Source organism: Cygnus olor, chromosome 1, assembly GCF_009769625.2.
Source record: "Cygnus olor isolate bCygOlo1 chromosome 1, bCygOlo1.pri.v2, whole genome shotgun sequence".
In the NCBI taxonomy this organism is placed as follows: Eukaryota; Metazoa; Chordata; class Aves; order Anseriformes; family Anatidae; genus Cygnus; species Cygnus olor.
Window position 1 is genome coordinate 73,159,619 of NC_049169.1, and position 19,480 is coordinate 73,179,098.

A 19,480-nucleotide genomic window follows, 5' to 3' on the forward strand; every position below is an offset into this window, starting at 1 on the left:
TGGAGAGGCACAGAAATCCATAACCCAGACTGACTGGAACAAAAATAATGTTTGTAGGTACAATGAGAATACGTGGTGAGGACATAGCCCTGAGTACTGGCACACAATTGTCCCTAAATTAAATCGTTAGTGCAGTCAATTACACACTTTCAGTGCAGGCCAGCAGTGGTCTCTCAGACATCACAAGCAAATCAACACAGCTCAGACCATTACTAGTAAGGGAATTTGGAAGTGCCCATATTTGAAAGGCAATTGTTTAGCTTTATTAATGCAGGCCATGACATAATGACCCTCCAGTCCAAAAAGTAGCCCCTGGCCCATATTCTTTGCCAGTATGGATGTAACCAGTAAGCCCTTCAAATCCATAGAACTTGGCTTATGAAAAAAATCAAGGGGACAATAAACTCAAAATTGTCAGAACCTAGGTTCTAAATCTGGGGCGTCTCAACTGTTAAACCATCCTGACCCATCACATTTGTTGTTTTTTTCCCCATACCTAAGTAGCTTCAGGCAATCTTTTTTGATGCTACATAGATCAGATAATTTTAGGAAGGAAGCACAGACAAATTCAGAACTTCACAAAATACTCTTGAATATAGACAAGTATTACATGTATGTCTGTTTTTCCTGATACAACACAAGTATTTGACATTAGAACCACCTGGGATTTTTGCTCACTTTCAACTGTTATGTTGAAACTGTTATGTTATGGCATTGCATATATTCTGTCCCTTTTCACAAGGAAGTCACGTGTGTGAATATGGGTAAATTCACAGGTGTCTTAATGGTAATTGAGCATTTGCTCATTAGTGGCTTTATTCAGATTCTATCACTTACTATGGGTTGGATCTACAGAAGATGAAAGCTCTGCTTTGCTTTTCTTTGGTTATAGCAAGGTGAGCTCTAGCCCTTGCTGTTCACTAAAAAATAGGTTAGTTATATCATGGTGTGTGGAGTTGGTGTTGTAGATAGCCCACTACATGCACCCTGGTAATAAAGTATATAACAATATTAAATATCCAGTGATGATTTGCTTAAAAAAGGTATCACATGCCCGTTCCCATAGGGGAGGAAATAAGTGGCTGCTCAGCATTGAGTTTGTCACTTTCTCCAAAAAATTCTTGTCTTCCTAGTCATGTATTCAAGCCACTCAGTTTTTATTTTCATATTCATAGAGCCAGTGAGCTCTCCTGCTCTTAGCCTGACCCTGTCCCTTGAACACATGTTCATGGAAAACACTACAGTGTCACCATCAAAAAGTCTTATCTAGCGCCATTCCACCAAAGCTAATCAATTAGAGCAAGGTAAGGTCTGGGGACCAGTTCTGCTATCTACAGAACTTCAAAAAGGGGAAACCTACTCAAGATCCATATGAAGTTCTCAGTTGTTTAATCTCACCTTTAAAGAAATACTATGACTGACTGACTTCCTTAAATACAGTAGATACTGTGGGATAAAGATGCAGCATCTTCATAAGCCTGCTAGGACAAATTAAGTTCATTATTGCTATGATTTCTGAATTTTACCACACCAGAACTCCCAATACTTTCTTTGCTCTAAAATAAGATGTGTTAGGTAGCAGGCCAACATGGGAAAACTGAATAGTCAAGCACAATGGATTGCCCTTGCATACCTGTCCCTATCATTCAGTAGTTATCACCACGAATGCTGTGCTCATTTCTTCTGTTTCTAAAGTCTCTTTTCTAAACTCTAAGGTCTTCAAGCTCAGAATGGCACTTCCTGTCAACTGTTTGGGTGTTTTGAAACCAAGCAGAAAAGATCATTATGTGATGCATTCTTGACTCCAAAAAACATAAGACATATGGATGCAGTTGCTTGACTAACATCAAGTGTCATTTTGATCACTTCATAAAGGCCAAATATAAGGCAGAACTACTTTCTATACAGTTTGGACGGTACAGTCTCAAATCATGCTCTTTCCGGCAATGGAAGGAGCTGGAAGCAGAGGCACATGGGTGCGAACTGACTCATGTAAGATTGCCCAACAGGTCAGCTTCACAGCCAGTAGTGGAGTCCAGAATTTCTGCATTCCTAGCTTGAGACAGTATCTTCTGATCTTTGCCACGTACAGACTGTTGAGCCTCATTAGTTGCTATAACGCAAAAATGATTACACGCCCAGCAGAACAGCAAATGCTGCTAGGTAGCCAGTAATACCTCGTGAAGACTAGAAAGTTCTCTATTGCTGCAACGAGCACCAACATCAGGAGCAGTTGCATAGAAGGTGAAATTTCTGTTCCTCATTAGATCTGTGAACAGATCTACCCTGAATGTTTGTTCAGCCTATGCTAATAACCAGGCTATTAGGCTACCTAATAGCAACTCCAAGTTCTAGTGTAGACACTTGTGGGTGGATTGCAAGTGTTTTGGAATGGCCATGCAATTGTTTTGTACATGTTCATTTTCTCTTCTGTTATGACTAGATTGCACATTCAGTGTGCTCAGGTGGCCAAGAAGGCCAAGAGCATCCTGACTTGTGTAATAAACAGTGTGGCCAGCAGGGCTAGGGAAGTGATTGTCCCCCTCTACTTGGCTCTGGTGAGGCCGCACCTCAAGTACTGTGTTCAGTTTTGGGCCCCTCGCTACAAGAAGGACATGAAGGTGCTCGATCATGTCCAGAGAAGGGCAACGAAGCTGGTGAGGGGTCTGGAGAACAAGTCTTATGAGGAGCGGCTGAGGGAGCTAGGATTGTTCAGCCTGGAGAAGAGGAGGCTCAGGGGCGACCTTATCGCTCTCTATAGGTACCTTAAAGGAGGCTGTAGCAAGGTAGGCATTGGTCTATTCTCCCATGTGCCTAGTGACAGGACGAGGGGGAATGGGCTAAGGTTGCGCCAGGGGAGGTTTAGGTTGGATATTAGGAAGAACTTCTTTACTGAAGGGTTGTTAGGCACTGGAATAGGCTGCCCAGGGAAGTGGTTGAGTCACCATCCCTGGAGGTCTTTAAAAGACGTTTAGATTTAGAGCTTAGTGATATGGTTTAGTGGAGGACTTGTTAGTGTTAGTTCAGAGGTTGGACTAGGTGATCTTGGAGGTCTCTTCCAAACTTGATGATTCTGTTATTCTTTGAGGAAGATATTGCATTGCTGTTCTATTTGTACAATACTTGGCAAAGAACATTTCTGTGAATAATCACCATTAATGGTAACAACTCCCCGCCCCCCCCCCATTACAGCCAGGGAATTACCTGGTATCTCTCAAAACCATCTCTTTGTCGTTCTTTTTCCTTTTCTTCACCATGTTGTTTTCCTTACATAGGCACCCACTTCAGTTGCTTATAAAAGACCTTAGGCACTCTCATCCAATTATTTCAAGAAGCATCTCAACCTGTGAGATGAGAGCACATTTTCAGAGCACTCCTCAATCCCTGGACACTTTCAGGGTGTGTCAAATACCATGTTATGGAGCTACCACCATGGCAGAAAGTGTTGAATGGTTCTCTGACAAAGTTGATTCTCATTATTAAGAGTGGAGAGTGATAAGGGATTTTCTGTGAAAGTGTCAGCTGTCCAGAACAGTCCACTGCAGCCATATTTAAAATCAACATCTCTTGGTAACTAAAAAGAAATATATTAATTTCAAACGAAGACTTTCTGAGGAATTAGTAACAAGTATTTCAACCAGGCCACACAGTCACAGCACCCCCTCAGTGCTGGACCGTTTGAGAATCAGACTCCTACACCTCTATACTACACTGTTAGTTCCAAACTAAAGTATGCTACTTTTAGGCTGATGTATTTTAGTGTGAGAAAAAACGACATTTACTGTGCAACCCCATGTCATTATCCATCCAGCAGTATTAGACTGTTACATATAACCACCACTTGCAATAATAGCTCTTATGATGCAAGATCATGACATGTTGCAATGACATCAGGCCCGTGTGCTCCTTAGGGCTCTAAGGGGACACTCCAGCATTGCATCAGAAATTTACATTGGCTGATGTTCTTCATAACTGAAAACATCTCCAGGGCCACATGCTGGTGAAAGACTCCCACAGGTAGCTCGTGTCACAGCTTTGAGAAGGCTGAATGCAAGAGGAAAGCCATGAGCTATGGGGAAACCCCATGGGGCTGTCAAGGCCAGGTCCTCACCAGCCAGAGCCTGTCCCACTAACCCCAAACAGGGAGCAGAACGGGTTGGGGGGTGCCCTGGGCCACCACCAACACAGGGTTTCAAGCAGATTTGTGGTGACAGGCTAGGAAGTCAAGACCGCATGCCTGGGCCCAGATCGGTACGGTATGTGCTCAGGCATAGCTGCCACAGGGTTGGGACAGAGCACTGGCCAAGTGCAACAGTCTCAGCTTAAAAGAAGCTCCCACCAAAAAAGGAGGGACAGCCCTTGCTAAGGCTACTTAGTGGAGATGTTCAGGGGAGCATCTCCTGAGGCTGCTTCCATCCCTTTCTTTCAAGGCTACCACCTACATTAGCTTTGAGCTCAGGCACCCAAAACACCTAGGCCCCAAGAGCTCTGGTGCAGCTTTTCAATACTTTTATGCCATGTCAGCTCTCTGACAAGAGATACTTTGGCTCCTTGTGGTCTTACGTCTGTCTACATTTTTGATTTTTTACTGTTTGCTGTGATACACAGTGCTTGAATCCAACTTCAGCGAGTTCCCCAGTCTAAAAGTGATCCCATGATATTTTCTTGATTATATTTCAGTGTTCTCCTGTCACTAGTTCTGTTGGTAGACATATTCAGTAAGTCTTACTGCTCACAACTTTGAACTTCCCCATTGAACTATTTACCCCAAATTCTTTCCGAACTCTTCTGCAGCTTCAGACATGCTAATGTATCAAACAGGACAGACATCCTGCTGTCCCCAAGACAAACAGGCAGAGCTGACATCCAGGCAGCTGAACTCCTTTATCCTCCAAGACAAGGTGCCACCACCACAAATCACCAGCCCATGCAATTACCCAGACCACAGCTGGGAATCATTTCCCTAGAGTAAAGCAGCACTGGGGACCACCACCAGCACAGAAGAGTTGTGGGCCACATTTCAGGACCAACCTTGTGTTTGGTTTGTTTGCTGGTACAGAGGTAATGAAAAATCCCAAAAGTGATTAGACAGAGCCGTAAAGGGGTTTCTTCTCTCCTGGACTGCAGGATTCAGCTAGGTTTGAGAAACAAGTTGGAGAATGGACAAAAAGGCAAAAATAAAATGGAAATGAGGCCTGTAGCCAGCTGTAGGGAAGGCAGACTTTGGTGGATGAAGTGTCAGGTCACATCCAAGTTACAGCAGAGCATCCCAAAGATGCTTTCATTATAATTTCTTTCTGATTTCTGCCAAGCCTAGTCTTTGAAAGCCTTCAAAAGACATCTGATATCTATTTCCAAAGCTTTATGCATAAGATATTACTGTTTAATCTCCCCAGGACAGGAACTCTTGTGTATGCATAATAAATAGACCCCAGCATCATTTAGAGCCTGTAGGTATTGCATGCAAGACTGGAACATTCAAAGCTATATACATGGTGTTTTTCCTTTAGTTTAATTTGGAAAAAAAAAATGTACTTTTTCCATAGAGCCTAACAAAAGAATATGGTCTTCCAGAGTGAAATAGCCTCTCTACCTATTGCAAACTTCTACAGATGCATTTACATTTCTGAACATATCAGCCATACAGTGGAAGTCTTTACCTGAGCTTGTCTACAAAGGTGCAGGCAAGCTACCAATACAGCAACTGACATCAGACCAGATCATCAAGAGAAACTCTGGCAGTTATCAATTACTGCTGAATGAAAACATTTATCAGAACTAATATACAACCAGGCATCCGTGAACAGACAATGAAGCATGAGCTAATTGCCTACCAAGTCTTTCCATTACTTGATTGAGTTTGGCAAGTAGATTCAGCATGCAAATTCACCATTCTGCAAGGACTTAATGCTTGCATTTAGAGACATTAGATCTTCCTGACAGGAAATTACTTTTCTCTCAATGTTTTCACAAAGAGTTAGGAAGATGCAGGAAATACTTCTGCACATTTGGCATCTGATGTTCATGAAACTTCAGTAACTATAAGCAGCTAGGACTCTATGTAACAGTGAGCAACGCACAGCAAAATCTTCCACTCAGCAGCCATAGCAGCACCCCTTGGCATTCCTGACCTGTAGCACTGATTAGATCAAGGATTTCCCAGGAGATAAGTTGACAACTACAGTATTTGTTGGATAGATTGAAAAGACATCCGTAACACACTTGCTTTTGGCCTTAGGAGCCAAATTTACTTTTCAAGAGCAAAAAGCTTCTGCCTAACTTCATGACCTCAAGTAACCACTCCACGCTCTATGAATAATTAGGACTGTGAAATGCATTTTTTTTTCTTCAGCTTGTGTTGATGCTATGAAATGCATTATTTCCTCCAGTGTAGAGAGACATCTCACTTCCTGTTTTTTCTGTTACAGTGCATCAGGAAAAAGAAATCCCATAACCTTCTGTCCAAGATAAGCACATAAGCTCCCTAAACCTAACAGATGTCATTGCATTTAAGCTGATTCAAAGAGCACTTTCGTCTAAAACATTTGGCTAAGGAAGAACAACACTTCATGGAGTTCTTTGCTGGGGGGAAGCCCCAGAAACTATGCCTTAGACTCTATGTAAGCCATCTCTTCCCCTTCTGACTCCTTCAGCCTGACATCAGCCTCACTCCTCAGCACCCACAGTAGGCAGAGATGGGCAAGTAGTCACAGCTGTGACAAAGCAGGTTACCTCAACTCAGTTATTTAACCTGTACTTATTTTGCTTTTACTATTAATCCCGGCAAGAAAAACCTTAACATGCAATTCATAGGCTAGGATAACTCATCAAAGCCCAGCATTCCCTGGTGTGTGGGAGGGCATACAACTGGATGGAAAACAACCTGCTGATGTGACCCAGTTTCCTTACAAAGGGAAATGTTGTCTATGAAAAAGAAAAGCTTATTTCTCTAGAATACCCTTTGGAAAGGAAGCTACAAGCCCAGTTAAGATTAACATGTGTAATTTAACTTATCCAGGAGACTGTCTAAACAACAAGACAAACCATATACACCCTTCAGAAATGAAGCCATAGTGTTCAACCACATAAAGATCTACTGTATTTCAAATAATTTTGGGTTATTTGAAACTGCATGAAGTGTAATGGCCTAAAATATATAGGCAATTAAACATGAACTATTGGCCTGTTTTCTCCTAAACTTCTATATATCACTAAACCTGTGACTACAGAACAACAAGGTGAACAAATAAAAGAGCAAACTGCTTGATCAGCAGATGCCAGTTGTTGTATATATTTCTAGTTTTAGCCTTTATCCTTCAAAGCATCCTTATGGTAAACGTATTCAATGAAATGAGCATGTTGATGTTCACCCTAAGTAGATGATGGTAAGCTGACACAAGCTAAACTGATACAAAAGATTGGTCCACTTAAACCTGGTCACTGTTTAATATTTGAAGATTAAAGCTGAACACCTGGGCAAGTGTATGCAGAACATGGGTCTAGGGCAAAAGGACTCAAGACAACTAAGTCCAGGAAGGGGGAGTGAGAAAAGAACAGTGACTTGGAAAGCAATAAGTGATTCATTGCTAGAGGACGTGGGTTTTCAGGAGTTGGAAGCAACTGGCATTCAAAAGAGGGAGCAACAATAAAGAGTAAAAGTGACAGGGTAAAAGGGGTAAAATGTAGATCATAAGATTGTTTCAACGAGGGCTTGAGAAGCACAGGGAGTGAGAGGAAGAAATTAAACCAGAGATATTATTTTAATATTTAAAAGTACTCTCCTACAGGTTCCCCAAGAAACATCAGTAGACAGGTGGCAAGATAAAGCAGCCATTAATTTGATTACTCATTTGCACAATTTACAGTAACAATTAAGTAGTCTTAATGTAGATATTTACTGAATGAAAATGTTGAAAAGCAGGTTTTGTAATAGACTAGTTCCACTCTTTCTCCAGCTTCCCCAAGAAGTGCAGCATACACTAAGCTGCTCCAGAAAAAAAAAAAGAAAATCAGATATTATCATCCCAAGCTGTAAATACAAGGCTGACAGGAAACACTAAGAACTTAGCTTAGCTCTGTTCATATCAATAGGCTGGGTAAAGGGAAAAGTTACAGGTGAGAACAGGTCATGAAAATCTAGTTCAGTTGATACTGACTGTGCTTCTGGGAAATCCAGAAACATTTTTTAAAAGCGTTTGAAATGTTTCCTTCCTCAATAGCCTGCTTCTGCTGAGAATTTGAAAATATCGGCAACCAGTAACAAAGTATTTGATTAGTAATAATACCACATAATTTTACATGGATGAGGAACCCAGAGCTCCCCAAAAGGCAGGCAGCACCAAATACCCTTGTTATTATGATTTATAAAGACATAGTCTATCAGTGTCAAAATGTAGAAGAGTTTATGCTTTGTTTGCCTATCAGTTCAGTGTTCTAGCGCTCTAAAAACATGTCCTTTGTTGTCACAGATTACAGATGTGTAATTCCAGATTCCTTTCATTGTATGCAGATGGTCTTCATGAAGGCTACCAACTTTATTCTATTTTTTTATAGTCATTACTAGAACTTCAGATTATTTTTTTCCAGCAAAATAAGTGATATGTGTCACAGCAAGCTAAACTGATAGGCACTTTGTGCCATTGATACAATGCTTTGTGCCATTGATACAATGCTTCTTGCATATCCACCTGAAGGATTTGGTGCCAACCACTGAAGTAAAATATTGGTCTAAAGCAATCCAGATTAAAGAGTGCAAGTGACATTCCAATGCCTGTGTCCTTGTCAAAAAAAGGAATTACACCAGCTAGAGACCTGTCCAGGTAAGAATTTCAGAACTAGGGCATGTTATCAGTACATTTGACAAAGGTACTGGTCTGGGAGGCTAGGTCCTAGCCTGGCAGAGATTTCTTGGTTCTTGACTTTCCCCTACCTCAAGGTCACTGTCCTTCCCTTTGCCTCATTAAGGATTGCATAGCAAGGACCAATTTTTTGCTAGTGAGTACTCTGCTTGAGCAAATAAGGTCCCAGGCTTCTTGAATCATCCAGCTGTTATATTTTTCATCTATCTTATATTTCACTTACTGAGGATGAGCTTGCTTTATTTTATAGATATTCATTTTCATGGAGATAAAATTTAAATAAACATTTTCCAGTCGCTGATGGCTGCACATAAAATATTGTGCTTCTTTTATATTATGCAGTAAAACTGCCATAAAATATTGTCTGAAGCTTATGAAGCAACTGTTTATAAACAAACTGGTTGAACAAAAGTTGTTTTGAAATTATCATACGTTGTTATTGAGCTCACTAGAAGAATCCCAGTTAGGAAATTATACCTGTATTTCTGAAGTGGTAAGTTTCTCCAAGAATTGCCAATTCCATGACTTATAAAAACTTATTAAAAAGAGTATTGGTAAGAGTTCTCAGAAGTCACTTGGCACTAAACACTGTACAAACCACTGAATAACAATTGAGATCATTTTTACAGCTTACGTCTATAGCTACGCTAGCTAATCACATCTTCAGTTTACCGCTGGTATCAACAAAGTCTCATGTAGCCAACTGTGTGGGCTTTATACCTTAACTTCTAAGCTTTAAGTGTGGACAAAATGCATACCATCATGAATACAATGCTCAAAAGCATCAGCCTAGCATAACGGTTGATGCCCTGTCTTCATAAAGTTCCTAATGTTTAACAGGTTTCCTTCCCTCCCTCACCCTGTTGACCAAAAGAGATTGTTGCCTTTTCTCTCAAATAATTCACATGCTTTCCTCTAAGCATGTTTATGCTCAACTAAAGTGAGCCTTCAGTTTGTTTTGCTTTACAACTTAACAGAAAATTAGATTGAGCTCTTCTTATATATGTGACTTCATCTTCATAAAAGACATTAATTTCTCTATGCCTCTGCAGAGCTTTGATAGTAAAGTACTGAATAATTTTCAATATCACGAGATTAAGTCCTGACCTCACTGGCACCTTTCTGCTAGAAACTTGAGTCAGTAAGGCCAAGTTTCACCCAAGATCACCTAGTCACATACAGTCTCCTGACTCTGAAGTTCTCTTCTAAGATGGAGAGAATTCCTCTAAACTTGAAGCATGATTGCCATTATCCATGTAGTATATAAATTTTAGATTATACATATTTGTATGAGTACCAGCATATTTCACAAAGGTGAAGAAATACCCTGATTAGATGTCATTGAAAGAAAATCTGAGCAGAGTTCAGCCATGCGATCTAGGGAAAACTTTTGTCCTAGAGGTAAAAATTAGAGAAAATTAACTGAATTTTCTTGAATGTAGTTGAATCAATCTGAATGGTTACTTAAATATGAATCCAAAGGAAACTCACTGTAATGAGTTCTTTATCTACAGATGCCGTTTATGACATTTGTTAGAGCAGCCCAGCCTATAACAGTCTTTTGCAGATTATATTTTGTTCTCCACTCACACATTTTACTTATTTTAAATATTAACTAATGTTATTAAATACTGAAATACTAATATAACTACACAATGTAGCATATTTAACATAACTCATTGAAATAAAACTAAAATGACATTACAAAAGAGTTATGCTTAAGATATCCTGCAATGGAATTTTAAAAATAAAATTAAGTATTCAACCATTACTAAATGTATTCATACAATTATTATCCATTTTGCTCCTACATTTCTAGAAGTCTTGAATATCTGTGTGTATACTTCAAAATCACATTTCCAAATTCCTATATATTTTGGAATTTACTGCTGAAATACTGCTGAAAGTTCAGTTTAGAAGCTTATTGCAACATTTCTCAAGAAAACTTAACCATTATATCCTTTATAAACTGTTCATGATTTGTAAGCAAGTCATTTCTTTTACACCCTCTATTACTGTCTGCTAGGATTTAGCTTTCTTCTTAAAGCTGGCTGAAACTTGTTCGGTTGTTATGAACAGACTTCACAGGTCTTAAACATCATTAAATGCCAACAGCAAGCACAAGATCCCGGCAGCAGTAACCAGATAGGTGCAACCCAGTGTTACACATGGGGTCCGTTCACAGCTCTGACTCATCTTCTCAAACTACTACAGACTTACCATCCAGTTCTGTCTAACCAGACCTGTCATCACACAGGACATAAGCAATACAATTCAGAAATCCTGTAAAGCACCATTGTATTATCTCTACAAGCTGGACAATTCCTTATCTATTACTGACCATATGGTCAGAGTCTACAATACAGTAATATAGGCTAAAAGAACACAGATTCATTGAAACAAGACAGATAATTTAAACACTTGAAGGAGCTTGACAGTACATTAACATCAATTAACACTACAGCGCTAAGCAATCCTAAATTTGTCACTGCTTTCGACAGACTTGTAAGCAGATAACATGGAGCTTGCACAGGCCACGTATCTCTGCTGTCTAAAGCAACTTCCCAGCTAGTTCAGCTCTTTCAGCAAAGCCCTGTAGTCTGACCACAAAGCCATCTTCAGACTGGCAGGAGTTACCTTCACTAAGGGAATGCCCATTTCCTCCTAGGAGATAGGAAGCTATATAACCCCAGAATTTACTATATAACCGCAAAATTTAATCGTTTCCTACTGGGACTTCAAATTTGCTGAACCGATGGAAGGTTTGAGAGGGTTTGTAAGTAGTGAGGTATTCCTGGATACAATACAAGTACAGTTCAGGGAGAACAATGAAAAAGGGATACTGTGCAAGTGGCTTATAAAACCCAGAAGCCTATTACCACAAAGTCTATGGTTCACACCTCAATCCAAGTAAGATAATTGCACTCTCACAAGCAGCACAGGAGCTACCTAGGATAAAAGGCTCAGGCACAGAAGACTCAGTTTTGGATGAAGAAGAGACAGATCAAACTTGTTTGAAATCTATTCATATGAGTTCAGACAAGTTTCCACTCCTACAGTGCAAGGCTGAACACCTCTGGCTTCCATTCAGCATATCCCAGGGCAGTTAACTAGTGAAAATAGAGACAGGTGTGACAACAATAGTACAAAGAGGACACAGAAGGTCACAAGAAAGCTGAACAGGTAGAACACCTCTAACTTCAGAAATACGATGGCCTTAATGCTCTGGTGTACATTCAGGGGACTATCTAGAGAGTATAATTTTAAGCTGGAAGTTTTGTAACATTCTATAGGTTTTTTTCAGAAGCTTTAATTGTAGGCTTGATCTTGGGAACAGAATTAATCTTGCACTTAACATTGGAAAGTTCCAAAGGTAATTTTGAAGCATCTTGCAAGCCGCCCAATTTAACGCATTTCATTGTGCCAGTCCCCAAACTGCTATGCTTCTTGAGTCTATATGCCTTGATGCAGTTAGGGAGGCAAGTAAAAGCTGCAGAAATCATACTTACACATAAACTCACCTAATGGCCCACTGAATCATGTGCATGCCTCTAGCAGAAGACAGCAAAATGTTAAGGATGAGGATATTGCTATATATGATTAAGATATCATCAGGATTTTCAAGCAAGTTATTTAATTTCTTCACAGTCTATTATCAATAATAACCAGTCCAGAAAGATAGTAATGAGAGAGGGAGTTAGGAGAATCTTATCAAGTAGAGATAGAGCCCTGACGGCATTAAACTAGGATGCTACTTAGTGTCTTTGCTAACTATGGTGCATTGTGCAAATCAACTAAAGCAAGAAGCCTTGGGCCCCTTACCAAGGTCAGTCTCCTAATAAGAGAGTGAGCCTATCTTAAGAAACTGGTAGAAACTGGTCCTGCGGATGGACAAGAGCCAAGGAGCAACTGAGTCTGCGCAAAGACAAGAGGTCAACTAGTGGTGACGAGGAAGAGTCATCAACCTTCATCCCCACAACCCCCGACGACCACCACCAGAATACATTGCGCAAGCGCGGATGGGAGGAGATTATGGAAATGACTTCTTGGAACTAATTTTAATACGAAGCGGGGACAGGTTATGAATATGTATAGGCATATTGTGAAACTTCATGCATATGTAATTCTTTACTGCATATAACCAAGGCAAGTTGCTGCGTCAGGCGCGCACAACTTTGGCGGGACTACCCCCCGTGCTGCCCAGCGCTGAATAAACATACCTACTTTACAATCTTACTGATTGTGAAGTCCGTTTTCCGCAAGTCAGTAAAATAAAGGCACTTTGCATGTTCATAACAGGTTAAGTAGTACTTTCAAAACTTCAGAGTTTCAAGGGAACATTCTTTTCCTGTGAAAGTGCTTGCACATGCATAGCTTGAAGTACATAAGGAACTCATCTCTTTGACAGGCTGCAAGTAGGTACACAAGTCTTGATAGAGTCAGCACTGCAAGGCATATATAGCATTGACTCACCCATTAGAAATACATTTAAGTGTTATTAGATAAGCCCATAATATCTACTAACTTCCAAGCCCATTTTAATTGTTTGTTTTTTTTTTAAACTCACACACCTTGCAAGCTTATTAACATACAGCATAGACTATCACTATTAGCTGCTGACTATCTCTATTAGTTGCTACTAAAATAAATACAGTAAGAAAAGCATAGCTGTGCACAGAACTGGAACAAGTTATTTATGCAAATGCAGCAAAACTTGACTGTTGACTGATTCAGAAGACATAACTCACAACGTTAAAACAGCTGATTACTTACAGCAAACTTGCCTATTATTTTATAGTTCTGCTGTATAACACATTATCTTAAGTCCAAGCAATTCATCCAGCCTACCCACCTTGTTGATCAGTACACAGTTTTTACATCAGGGCACAAAGTACATTGTAACACCATTAACCACAAGAACCCATTATTGAGGCATAGTGCAGGGAACAGGGAAGGCCAGAGTCCAGTTCATTAGGTACTTCCACAGTGATGCTGTTAGCATTAATGAAAACACATAATCCACAAAGTGATTATATGAAGGTGCTTTATTAGGCACCAGAAGTTAGGGGCATGCCTGCCCAAATCTAACTTCGTCCGATTTGTTCACTCAGTTCTCTTTTATCTCCTAAAATATTACATATGCATTAAGTTTCACAACACATCTATGCATATTCATTTCCTAGCTCCACCTAGCCCCGCTTCGTATGCTAATTATCTTATCAGTCCTTCTGCACTTGCGTATTACTCTCTAGTGGTCGTCCGGGTGGTCGTCGGGATGAAGTAAGATGTCTTCATCAGAGTTGAACTTTTTAACCTTTTCTTCTTACGCATGCTCTCTGAGCCCTCGGTCTCAGTCCAAACCACAAGGTTGGTTTGATCCAGTTCCCAGGGTCCAAGAGGCCCCAGTTATCTAGATGTCTTGCAAATTGAGCATTCTTTTAGTCCTCCTTACTCCTCATCATGAATGGGTGCATTCTCCCATGCTATCCTTGCACATATATTTTGTATCTTCCAAGCCCAGCCCCGGAACAGTACATCGCAAATGTAACACATATTAAGCAATATTGTATTATTTCATCTTCTATTACCAACAATGGGGGAGGTCTACAGCTAAGCTGAGAAATCAGCCTAGACCAGCAGCAGCAGCCATAGCCCAAAGCTCCTTGACTGTAAGTCAGAGCCCCCAGGACAGAGCTTAAATAGAGCCCCTGGCCCACGGGTGGAGGCTGCAGGTCAGCCTGGTCAGGGCCATCAAGGCCTGTTTATTAGTGCTCCACGGGCCTTTGTATCCTGTTGTAGGATACACAGCTTTTTGTTGTGTGTATAAGTGTTCTCAATAGGAGACTGTTATGGTAGGCTGGGGATCCTGATATGCATTAGAACAACAGCATAGTCCTAGGTGCTGATGAAGAAGACCTTTAGGAGTAATATACCAAGGTAGAACACAATCCTCTATATTCCCTTGGAGTTTAGTTAGATGGAGGCTTTGTTATTTTAAAATATTCTATGGGATCTTTAATAACTGAAATCAATCAACGCTTTAGATTTCTAGCGGGTCCTAAGGATACTTAACCAATAGCCCCTTTAAGAAAACAGCTTTTATCCCTGTATATTCAGATCAAAAATTGTGATCTACTAGGAGGTGCTTGTGGCTGGGAAAGACTACCAGAAGAAAAACAACTGAGGATTTTGTCCGTGGGCCTGTTTTGACAGAAGCCAGGAAAAGTTGAAGGTAGGGATATGAACTGTTTAGAGACAGGGACACCATTTCTTTATACAGAATGTCTAGCTGAGGCAGCAATAGGTTCACTTAATTGCTGTTTTTAAACTGGGTTGCTGGAACCATAGGATAAATGGCAAAGGCTCAGCAGAGGGGCTTAAGGGACCAGAGGAACAGCAGAAAAGTTGTCTGCTGGCTGGTGATACAACAACTAAAAAGTATTTCCATGCATCCCCAATTTGATATTGGTACCAGGATCAAGCAGTAATTTACTGAGGGAAAATACCTGATCCTTAGCTAGTACACCATGGCATGAGGTAAAGAAGACTGTAAATTCCTCTGGCAGCAGAGAGATTTCTTTTTCCTGTCTGAAGGGTCTCATCTTGGCCATGTCAGGAGCAACCTGGAGTCTAACAGCACAGGATAGTCTTCTACTCTTCTCTTTGTAAGCCCAGGGGATAAATAACTCTAAAGCATGCATTTGTGGAGCCAGCATGAGACTGCAAACCTTTGTTCTTGAAAAGCTGAGAAACAGAACAACCATATACAATAATGGCAGAGGTTTTTAAGTCCCTTAATTGTATGTCCATGCTGCCCATTGCATTGTAAAAACTAAATACTTTGCTGAAAAAATGCTGTGACTGCAAATTTCTCTCATGTCCTTTTCAGCATGTGGGCCTTCCACAGAAAGTATTCTTGTCTAGGCCCCTGTAATAGGAAATCACTATATAGTTGTAAAGAGCAATCATTGATAGCTTATTTGTGTCAGAAGCTGGCTTGAAATTGAAATTAGCAATGTGGCATAAATGTATGCTATTTTGGAGAGCAATCATTCATCATTTGGAAGCTTTTTCTTTTCTTATTAAGCTCTAGCAGAAAGACGAGCTCTAAAGTGATGTCTAGCTCAAGTCTTTAAGTTTTCTGACCTCTTTTCTCCTCCAAATTACCACCTTCAAGACTAAGTTTCAAATGGGACTTTGAGGGGGGGGGGGGGAAATGTTGCACAAGCCTCGTGATATTTTTAGGAAGTGAGGAGGGAATAAAACAATACCGTTCAGTGAATTGTTTGCAAAAGAAAGGCAACTGTGTTGCTCTCCAGCTGCAGCCGAGCTGCAGCCACAAACTGAGGAAGGCCTGGCTACAGCTGGGGAGGAGGACTTGACGTGGGGGTGCCAAGCTGCTTGTGGGGCAGGCTGGGGCCCAAAGCGCCCCGAACCCCCCTCCCCCGGGGCGCTTCTTTACCTCGATGGCCGCAGCGTCCGTAGGGTCGGGCGGCCAGAGGCGGAAGGGCGGAAGGGTTGGTGCTGCGGGGCTGAGCGGCTCCGCAGGGGGAGCCCGGGAGCCGCGGTGGGCCGGGCCGAGCCGAGCCGAGCCCTCCGCTCACTCACCGCCGCCACGGAGCGGCCCCAGCTCCGCCCGGCGGCGGCCCGGGGTGACATGAGAGCGTGGCCGGCGGCACCATGGCCTCTGCCGGCAGCGGGCCGCGGGACGAGCGGACGGGCGGCGAGCCGGACCGCTCCTTGCAGCACATGCTGCGGGCGATAGCGGAGGAGCGCAGCCGCGCCGGGCTCCGCCAGGAGATCAGCGGCCTCGGTGAGTGGTGGCACAGCACGACACGGCCCGGCTCGGCGGCGGTGGGAGCCCAAGCCCGGCCTGCGGACTCCGGGGGTGCCTGCGGGCGCAGCCCTGGGCGGCTCTATTGTCTGCGCTGTCCTTGCGGCCAACAGGCATCGTGTAACAACAATATATATATGTATATATATTTTTTTTCAGCGAAAAGTATTTTTTTTTCGAATACGGATGTTTTTGTTCTGCTAGCCTGGCTCTTTGTGGATCTCTTCCCCACCCGTGAGGCCCCTGGTTGAGTGGGTGGCTGCTCGCTGTGGGCTGGACCATGCAGTGGTCGTGGTCGGGGTGGCGGTGGCTTTCAGCCTGGTTGTTTACATCTCAGCCTGTGTTTTAGCGTGATGCTCCACCGTTTAGCTGGTGGCGAAAATGGAATTATGAAATGGGAGCTTGAAGCAGAGGTTCAGTTGGCTTTCGGTGAGTAGTACAACAGCTGCCTTAACTCAGGTCCTTCGCTAAGGGAAACTCTCCCAGACCGGGTAATGAGTGGAATGGCGCATTATTACATGCAACGGTAGAGATCATAACTCGGGAGACAAGAGACTTTGATGTGAGGACAGCTTTCTGCCTTATTCGGGACTTTTGTAAATCCTGTGTTGTGAGGGATGGATGCGCAGGAGTGTTTGAAGAGGCAGGGCTTTCAGTTAGGAGCGTGTCTGTGAAATCCTTCTGTTATTTCTTCCGTGTGGCCTTTGTTAATGGCTCAGCCTTCCTCAGCTCACTTTTCCCAAACATCTGTTTCCGAGTCTTTCTTTTCAACTCAGAATGAGTTTTTATTTGGGTTTTGCTGATCTCTGTAATGTGGGTTGGCGTGGGAAATCCTGCTGGTTCTCCTGGGGTCCCATAGGGAGGAATGGGCTCTCCCTTCTTTATTTACATGTCTTGCATGTAATGAAAGCTTGTGCAAATAGAAGAAATGATGAGTCTTTCTTGTTTCTTTGTGCTTTTCCTAATGGAATTGCATCTCCAGATTATATTGGAGTATAAAATGTTATAGGGCCAAATAAAGTGTTGTGGCAAAGACACTGTAAACAAAAGGGGGAAAAAATGACTGTGAGATCACATTCATTGAAAAGATGTTGTCAGCTCATGTTTGGCCATACCAAGTTTGAATGAGAATAAAAGCTCACTGGAATAGAAATACTGCCACTGATTTCTTTTACTGGAATTAGCTGGTAAGAACACAGAAATGCTTCCTCACCAGTTGTGTTTGAACATGTATCCACAGCTACTTATCCTGAGAAGTCCTACTGTGTTGCTTTGGGATGGCCGTGCAAGCCATGGGACAGTATTGCACTTCTGTTCTGCCAGTTGGAGACTTGTAAGGAAAAACCCTGGAGAACTGCTCAGCTTGTCATGCTGAGAGCCTTATCCCAGCTGTGCAGGATCTCTCCTGTGTCTGTGCTGTGTGAGCATAGGTTATACATCGCCACAGGAGTGTCTTGGGCGTTCAGTTTTTACAGTCAGGGAATGGAGCTGAACTTCCATCTGTAAGCACCGCTGCTTGACAGGCTGTAGCTGTCGTGCATTTCCCACTGTCATGGTGTCCTGCAGGCAGAGAAGCGCTGTTGATACGGAGTGGAACCTCTCTCGGGATCAGAAATGCAGGCTCAGATTGTCATGTGAACACTTAAATTGTTGCAACATCTCACCAGCTTTTTTTTTTTTTTTTTTGTTAAATTTGTACCTACTATTCCTTATGGTTTGGGAGGGATGTATTGGAAAGTTTTGGTAAGGCCTAGCAGGCAAAGAAGCTCTCAGTGCTATGAATTGCCACACTTGCATATCAAAGGATTTTCCAAGATTTCCATTTCATAGCATGTTGCACGTTACTTGGTACATAACACTGCCACTCCCTGTGAATTTGTGCTTTTTTTCTTACTCTATGGTTTGTGGTTTAAGTACTTCTCGTAGGTAAAAATACTGAGCTTTCGGAGTTGGGCTCAGCAGAAACTGCAAATGGAAAGGCCATCAGGTGAAACCGTATGGCTGAAATTTCAGGCACGTCTGGACTGCAATAGCAAATGCCGTTGCAGAGCATGAAAGGTAGCCAAAGTAGCCATAAGCTAGCTACATTAGGCCCTGGTAGCAGTGCAGGCATAAAGGCACAGGCTTTCCCTTGAGCTCAGTGCTCATGCAACTGGTTGTGGTCCCTTAAGGGTTCACACAGCTGACACAGAAGCTTTGCTCTGCATGCTTGAGTGTTATTATCCAAAACAGCCCTGATGGCTGTATGCTTACCTGGGCCAAGTCATGTGCAGGGCTGCAGGACCAGCACAGCTGCGGCTGATTTTATGTGGGTGGTTTGTCTTCTTATAATGGCCAAATCCTTTTCAGCTGTGTCCAGAATCATGGTAGGCCAAATCAGTTGTGAGTTCTACTCGCTCTTGAAATCATCTGGCAAAGGCCTTGATCCCTTTAAAAAAAATCTGGGTTTTCCTGAGTGTTGTTAACCCCCTTACTGTAAACGGGGACTCAGTGGTCAAATATGTGAAGCTTCTTCCTTTTTATGTGTTTCTTTTAAGTGATCCATTTCCTCAGTTTAAGGAGAAAACTTACTTTTGCTGATGCTGGGTTTTGGTGAAAATTGCTTTTTCTCAAGAATATCATGTGAGTGGTTAGAAAAATCTTGTCCAAAACTGTGTAAATCCCCTCATATGGGATTTTCCGTGTTTTGCTGTTTGTGCAATGTAGAAAGTACAGCAAATCCCCTGACATCATGCTTCAGAATAATGACTCATACATGACTGTACCAAGCTGCTTAGAGGGAAGGATG

General features: G+C 42.0%; 2 protein-coding genes across 14 annotated transcripts in view; one reads left to right on the forward strand and one right to left on the reverse strand.

Annotated features, from left to right (window-relative positions):
- Window positions 1–16,438, reverse strand: part of UPK3A (uroplakin 3A) — a 69,581-nt gene extending 53,143 nt beyond the window's left edge. For all 4 annotated transcript variants that reach the window (XM_040565282.1, XM_040565264.1, XM_040565273.1 and 1 more), the window contains exons 1-2: window positions 16,321–16,438; window positions 3,205–3,344 (exon numbers count right to left, since the gene is read on the reverse strand). The gene's annotated coding sequence lies outside the window, so the exon portion shown is untranslated. The remainder of the gene's footprint in view (window positions 1–3,204; window positions 3,345–16,320) is intronic.
- A 44-nt stretch (window positions 16,439–16,482) lies between these two features.
- The window catches only part of KIAA0930 (KIAA0930 ortholog), a 63,909-nt gene continuing 60,911 nt past the window's right edge, over window positions 16,483–19,480 (forward strand). For 4 of the 10 annotated variants that reach the window (XM_040565199.1, XM_040565243.1, XM_040565207.1 and 1 more), the window contains exon 1: window positions 16,483–16,671. In XM_040565199.1, coding sequence (XP_040421133.1) covers window positions 16,539–16,671 — 133 coding nt within the window. In that variant the 5' untranslated portion in view covers window positions 16,483–16,538. Of the gene's footprint in view, window positions 16,672–16,747; window positions 17,122–19,480 lie in introns of those variants that run through there. The other 6 variants (XM_040565167.1, XM_040565181.1, XM_040565177.1 and 3 more) reach the window with 3 other exon arrangements.